General features: G+C 27.7%; 2 protein-coding genes across 4 annotated transcripts in view; one reads left to right on the top strand and one right to left on the bottom strand.

Annotated features, from left to right (window-relative positions):
• Positions 1-7,680, bottom strand: part of RpL38 (ribosomal protein L38) — a 62,347-nt gene that overhangs the window by 25,025 nt on the left and 29,642 nt on the right. The window lies entirely within an intron of this gene.
• On the top strand, positions 20-6,089 carry LOC143193494 (protein-lysine N-methyltransferase SMYD4). Of its 2 annotated transcripts, XM_076399759.1 has the most exons (8): positions 20-162; positions 295-484; positions 595-760; positions 1,221-1,506; positions 2,229-2,505; positions 2,730-2,949; positions 4,475-4,674; positions 5,313-6,089. In XM_076399759.1, exons 1-8 carry the CDS (start codon positions 153-155, stop codon positions 5,626-5,628), a joined length of 1,665 nt encoding a protein of 554 aa, XP_076255874.1. In that variant the 5' UTR covers positions 20-152; the 3' UTR covers positions 5,629-6,089. The 2 variants fall into 2 exon arrangements, with proteins under 2 accessions (XP_076255874.1, XP_076255957.1); XM_076399842.1 differs by lacking the exon at positions 4,475-4,674 and having other exon boundaries at positions 23-162; positions 5,313-5,485.

The raw sequence follows: 7,680 nt of genomic DNA, 5'->3' as shown, positions 1-7,680 counted from the left end.
GGTTATAGTTTCAAATTTCATTAACCATGGTTTATTTTTAAAAACATATATATTACAACTCTATATTTGTTAGAAGTAAAAATTTATCTTTAAATACAACTAAATAATTTTTAATTTATAGTTTTTGAAAATTATTACCATTTTTACCCAAAATGTCTGAGGGTAAGATGATACTATTTTATATTTATAGACTTAAATGGTTAAAACTACCATAATTTAAATTTATTCTGAGTTAAAGGGACCAAGGCTTTATTTTTTTAATTTCATTTTGTGTTATTAATCATTATTTTACAGATTTCATTGAAGAAGCTTTGGTAAAACGCTTACAGGCTAAAAATGAAATTTTGACTGTATCACTAAACTTTAGACAAATTATTAGTGATTCTAAAAAAGTGGATTATGTTCATGACTTACTATTAGAAAATGATATGTTGCCTGATTTGATAATAGATAGAAAGTGTAATGAAAAAAGTGATTATTTCAGGTATTGAACATTTACTGTATTTTACAATAATTGAAGTTTTATTATCTTATTATATAATTATTATTATTAAAAAAATGTTATAAATATTAATAAGTTTTTATATGTTATAGGAAAATGGGCAATCAAAAATTTGTAAAAAAACTACCAAAGGAAGCAGTGGAATTGTATACCCAAAGTATTGCTCATGCAGAAAACAATAGTAGAGAAATATCATTGGCTTATGCCAATAGATCTGCAGTTCTTTTTGAGTATAAGCTCTATAAAGAATGTATAGAAGTATGTAGAGTAGTTATACATTTTTTGTACTCTTAAACTTTTGAAGTAAACTTAAACTTGATAAACACATAATTTTCATGCGTTATAAAATGTCATTGTTAGTTGGCTAAACTAAGTATGGAATTATGTTTCTAACTATACTAGAAAGTGAAATCATTGAAAGTTTATTTGGGCAATCTTTGTGATATTCCATATCACATAAATGGTAAAATTGATAGATATATTAATCTTGTACATGTGTTACTAGTGGGGAAAGTTATAATCACTGCTATATATAATGCTTATTTTAACTGAAAGTTATAGAATTCAGACTTTTCATAGTCAGTATATGCAATTTGTATGCATTCTTATTTATCTAGACTGCTAAACTGGATGAACAATTTAAATTACACTTTCTGTGGCATAATTTCATATTTTAGGAATCTTCTCTCATATTCTTATATGAATTATTATTTTGCAGGACATAAATCAAGCTATATCAAACAATTATCCTAATGACCTTAAACCAAAGATTGAATTACGGAAATCCAAGGCATTGGAACTAATAACATATCAATTTAATATAGACTATACCAAACCTTTACCTTCAATACCGAAAGGAGATCAGAACCCTTTAATACAGAGTGCCTCGAAGTCAGTAGAAATTAAATATACCCCAGAAGAAGGAAGATTTGTTGTAGCTTCTCGAGATATTAAACCTGGAGATCTTATAGCTAATGAAAAACCTCTTTTTTCCATTATAACAAGTAAGATGTGGTAGTTAGATGTAAGTGGATGTATGATAACTTTTTTTCTGATCCCTTGTTTCTATAGCATTAGTTACAGATCAGATTAGATTCATTCAATGCGGACTTTGTAATCGTTTATGAAATTCCCACTGTTAAATCACAGTTTTTTTAGTACATTATTCTATGTGATCAAATTTTGATCGCTCATAATCATACATTTCAAAATTCTCGCTTGATTTCATTTCCTTTCATCAGAAATTCACAAATAGAAATTCAATCATCAATTATTAATTAATAAAGTCAATCAAATATTCCCCACTTAATATATGCGGATAACAATTTCAAAGCTGTTTTCTATTATGTAATCTCGTTGCAATGTTGCGAGATGAACTTAATGAATTTAAGAATCTCATCTACTTTTTCTACAATATTTACAACACTACACAATTTTCAATGAGCCTTACTTTTTTACTTCTGGAAAAGAACTAATATAACGTAAATGACTTCTCTGAACCATTTTCAAAGCGCAATAGCTTTTGACTTAGTAAACGATTGACGATTGCTACAGAGGTAGCAATATAGATATATCTAGAATGTGCTATGGACTATTTTTAGACCTTTAAGCGCACTATAGTATAATTTCATTTAATAATTATTACTAGATATATACCATGATAAAACCATCCATTAAGAAACATTAAAATTACTTTTTTCGCAACCTTATATGATTAATTTTTTAGATGAATTTCATATACATTGTCATGAATGCCTTAAAATTTGTTATAACCTAATTCCATGTGAAAGATGTACGCAAGCTCTGTATTGCAGTCAAAATTGCAAAAAAGAAGCTTACAAAAAATATCACAAATATGAATGTGCCATTATGGTAACACTGCGAAATAACGGCATGAACAAACTCGATCTTATCGCAATGAGAATTGCTATTTTAATTCGAGATGATTTTAACCAATCATCACTCACTGCCGTGGAAGAAAACAGTATTTATAGAAGTGACAGGTGCGTTTTATAATTAACAATTTTATTTGTAACATTAATTGCTATGTCAATTTCTCATTAGCTTAATCGTATTCTCATAATGTTTAATTTTATTCTATAATTTAACAATTTTTATATAGTTTTTCGGTACTATAAATTAAATTAATTTCTGCTATGTTTATTCTAATTAAATAAATAAATACTTCTTGTGTTCTGTCCACAAATCTCAATTTTCTATTTTTTAGATATACAGAAATTCACAATTTAGTTACAAACAGAGAGAAAAGAACAGCTTCAGATTTATTTCAAAAAGCCGCAACAACAGCGATTTTGTATCATTATCTTAAAACTAACACTAATTTCTTTGATGAAACATCTAATTATGAAGAAAATTTTAAAGAACTTGTTTTATTGCATAGACAAACTAGTGCCTGTAATTTTCATAATATAAATGCAGACCTAGTGGTAAGTGCTTATATTTTTGAATTTGAAACTCTTGCATATTAATTTTGTGATTTTTTTTCAAATTTGCTTTACTATGAAAAATTGTGTGCACCATTTTTCAACTGATTGTTTATCCAACAGCATTTTATTTTACCATTAACCCTATTATATGAGACTGCTTTATTGTTTGATGTTTTCATTAAAAATAAAAATACTGCAGAGCAGGATATTGAGAGAGTAGGAGAGAATAGGTTATTTAAAAGTTTCTATGTAAATTTTTACGGATTTTGTAATATGTGGTATAATGTTGTCATGTTATATGATCCCTTAGTCTCGTTTTTGTTTACAACTGATAGCCATTGTCTTTAATGCTTTTTGTCTACTACAACTAGCTATTTTAAATTTTTCGACTTACCAAAGTGTCATGTATTGTTGTATTTATATGTTCAATGAAATCATCATCAATATGTTTATCCTAAGTTTTCTGAAGCATTTGATACCAACGGTGTGGTGACCAAAGTAAATGGTGTGGTAAACTTACAGTATGTACAATGCTGAATTTAAAGATTTAAAACATCGTTCCATATCAAACATTTGATTTAAAATAATATATATTAGTTTCATAATTGAAAAACCACTATAAGTTTCAATGGAAAATGTTTCAGTTCGACATTGCCACGTAAGAGGCATTCATACTATGTTTAAACATATTGCTTAAACAGAGTTACTTTTTTAGAGATATTGTAAATGTTGGTTACTGAATGGTTACTCACTCAAATCGTAGTCATGATGGTATAGACTCAGTTCTATCCAGGAAATGGTTGGATTGATTGAATTCGTCAGTCATAATTGAATCAATTATGTTAAATTATAGATCGCTTAACTATTTCACGTATCATCCTTAACACAACTGCACTTGATTGGCTGATATAGTATCAGAACCATAACACTATTACCCCACATTTTGTAGTATCCATATTCTCATCGTCGGAGTCGACAATTCACAAAACTATCAAAATCGTTTTTTCGATCGTTACATTTGGTTTAATGTTAAAAGTTGTAGCTTAATAATCACATTGAAAAAACAAGAAAATATTTTAAAACATGGTGCAACAGATAGAGGACACTTGATAAAAGCATTATGTTTATATAATGGACAGGAAATGTGTGTCCATGTGAGAAGCATGGGTTTTTTGTATTTAATCTACACACTAGTAGTTATTGTCCCTGCGCATTGTACATAATCATTGAAAATGCTAGACGCACAGGTAACTGCAAGTGTTTGAACTTGACTAACATCTACATAACATAGTTCGGACATGAAAATAGTTAACGCTAACGCCCAATGTGATGTAATTTTAAGCTTTAAATTTCTCTACATTAATTAATAGTCAATTAATATTAAAAGTATTAAATATTAAACACAAGCAATACAATTTGACCCGAGAGAATATCCGTTACAATATTTTGGCGATGAACTTTTAAATCAAGAACGAATTTTTTCGCGCACTACAAAACTGAATATATTTTATTGGTAATATTGTAGGTTATAAATGAAAACTCTACCAAACAATTAGGTATTGACGCAATGAATTACAATTGTATTGGAAGCGGAGCATATTCATTCTTAAGTATGTTTAATCATTCATGTTCTCCAAATGTTTTGAGACTGTCTTGTGGCATTAATTCAATTGTCATTGCCTTAGAGCCTATTAAAAAAGGAGAAAAATGTTTGGATAATTATGGGTAAGTATTATTTGATATTTATATGCACATGCGCTTTTATATATTAAAAAGTTTAATAATGGATAAATGAAATGAAAACCTGGATGTATGGTTGTAGAAATGATTCATTTTCAAATGCATATCGGAGACATCAAGTAAATGCAACACTTCTGACGGATACTTTAGAACTTAACTTAATAATTCATTACACTATCTATAAGTCTTTAAGTTATCCCCTTTGGTATAATAAATGCTGTTAATGACCTGTGTATGCTTTATCAGCTAATATAGCCCGATCACTGAGCCACTGGTGAATTTTGTACTTCTATGCGACATTTTGGAAAATGTGAGACCTGTAAATTAATTCTTTTAATTAATTATACATAGTGTTGTAATTTTCAACAGTTACTTTTTCAAAAATTCTGCGGAGGTGTCATTTTGAACATGTATATTGATTTACAAATCATTTTCTGTACATGATTATAGACGTTTGGAAAATGTCAAATGAATGTAAAAATAAATTGCACTGGATTTTTGTGTTGTGTAAATTGATGAAAATAATTTTTTCAGCCAACTATTTGCAACAATGCCTGGTAGAAACAATACTGTAACACAAGAATTTATTTAGGAATTTCTACTAATATATTTTCTGTTTTTAGCTACCATTATGCTTTAATGACTAAACAAGAAAGACAACATTCATTGAAAGATCAGTATAAGTTTGTATGTAATTGTGATGCATGTGAACATGACTATCCCTGTTATCAGTCTTTGCCACAATATGGCGAAGAGTCAGTATCGAATGAAGATTTCAAAATAATTATGGAAAGAGACTCAGAAAAAATTGAAAAATTATATGGAAGGATAATTAAAGCACTTGATAAAATTCGATATCCAAAACCTAGTAAAAACTTAGCAGATCTTCAGGAAATGATGAAAGCCTGTGTATTTATTGGCTTTAAAGTTCCTTTTTAAAAATACCTTTTTGTCTTTTAAATGACAAATTCATGGTTTATTTCACATGTTATTTATTAAAATCCTTTTAAACTGGATTCACTTAGCTTTTTGATTAAGTTTAGTTAAATATTTATATTTTAATTTGTATCTATTTTCTGTATTGAATTATGATAAATGACTATGTACTGTTATATACTATTTTATATTCAAATGTTTAATAGATTACTTATAAAGTATTTTTCATATATGTTTTAAAATATTATAATATTATACTATGTTATTTTTTTAATATTGGAGTATATAGGGATAAAATATTATATATAATATAAATCATATGATCCTAAATTCTTCAGATGGTAATCCTTTTTAGCAAGAAATAGCTGTGGCTTTGTAATAAAAAAATATAAATGTATCAGACAATTATCTCAATCTCCGGAACATTCATCGACTTTAATTATTAAAAAATAATGTATGCTGTAGTAAGCGTATTTTTATTCCAAAATTGTTCAGTAATTGGAACTGAAGTAGGAAGAAAATAGTAGATGACGCTCAAGAGTTGTGGCATCCTAGTCTTACCAACAGATTCGCGTAGAATGATGAAAGTTGTGGCTACAGAGTGAAGCTATTTCATGACAAAAATACAGTAAACAAATAGTTTAGAAGAACAACAAAGTAGGTTATTGTTTTGAGACAGATTACTACGGCACAGAACAGAGAAAGAAAAAAGAGTAAACAGAACCAGAAGAGACATGGCTTTTTAATAAATATAATAGTTTTTTAATCATATTCCAAAATTATTGAAAAATCTATAAATATTCTTTCCATATGACATCATATCTTTTTAGTCCTTATTATATGTAGTTACTAACATTATTTGTTTGTTAGACAACCAATAATTCTATTTTGATATCTTAGTATGTAAACAGTTTTACTGTTTTGGATTTAAAATTATTACATAAGTTTTATATTTAAAGGGCATAAATGAGAATAAATATTGGGCAGATGCGTATTCTTAATAATATTGATGATATAAGGTTTATGATATTATGTTTTATTTAACATTCTTAGCACTAAACCTAAACCGACTACAAAAAAGGAGTAGGTTCTATGTTCGGATATATATATATATATATATATATATATATATATATATATATATATATATATATATATATATATCCGAACTATATTAATGTTTGAATGGAAATATATTAATGTATGTTCACCGATTTCGCCATCAATTATGGACCGATTTTCAAAATTATTTGTTTATTCGAAAGAGTGCACTTCCGGGGTGGTCCCATTGGAACAAAGTCAGGATAAGATGGGGGATATCGAGGGAAACTCTCAAATTTTAAAGGCATGTACAAAGTTTTCACATATTTTTTTTATCTAAAATAATTTAGACAGACATTTGTGTATAGTGTTATTGCTGAACGGAAAATCGGAAGTAGTTCAGTGTAAAAACCATTTAGTTTACTTTTTAAGTAATAACCATATCATATGAGAAGTAGTAGAAATATAGCAGACAACTGCTTTTATGGTGTAATAGTTAGAGCATTTAGCTCATACGTGGAAGTTCGATTTTTGACGGGGGCAATAAAACATGTAAATAATAATCCTTGCAATAACATATCTACGGCACGTATTTTATACTCTACTATATACAAACAATTTAGCTTAATACCTGCCTAAACCTATTTATCTATTTACAGTATTATTTTGTAAAGTTATTGAAAGTGATCTTAAAAATGACACCTTTTGGAATTATTTATTAAAAAATAAAAGATTGGAAACATTTGATTAATTTGGTAAAAATCGTCTCTTTATTGTATTTTTTCATGACATAATTATCCAAAAAGCTAGAGGTTAGTTGGTGTTAGGCGATAGTTAATTAAAGTAACATTAAAATATGAGCAGAAGTTCGAAGAAGGAAATTATTACAATGGTTATTTTGCCAATTCATGAGTTATACTTTATACTCTGATACCTTAGCACTGCTACGGTCTGACTAGAAATCAGAAGTAATTTGTTTAAAATATGACGATCCATCATCGTGATTTTGCCAAT

Source organism: Rhynchophorus ferrugineus, unplaced genomic scaffold (genome assembly GCF_030347505.1).
Source record: "Rhynchophorus ferrugineus isolate W39M unplaced genomic scaffold, kcgeb_rfMv2 rfM1, whole genome shotgun sequence".
In the NCBI taxonomy this organism is placed as follows: Eukaryota; Metazoa; Arthropoda; class Insecta; order Coleoptera; family Curculionidae; genus Rhynchophorus; species Rhynchophorus ferrugineus.
This window is presented reverse-complemented; position numbering and strand designations above follow the sequence as displayed.

Bases quoted from the DNA above. Each gene is read 5' to 3' on its own strand.
- LOC143193494 (XM_076399759.1), top strand. The intron at 485-594 runs GTATTGAACATT...TATATGTTATAG, and splicing joins GAAAAAAGTGATTATTTCAG to GAAAATGGGCAATCAAAAAT. The intron at 2,950-4,474 runs GTAAGTGCTTAT...GTAATATTGTAG, and splicing joins ATATAAATGCAGACCTAGTG to GTTATAAATGAAAACTCTAC.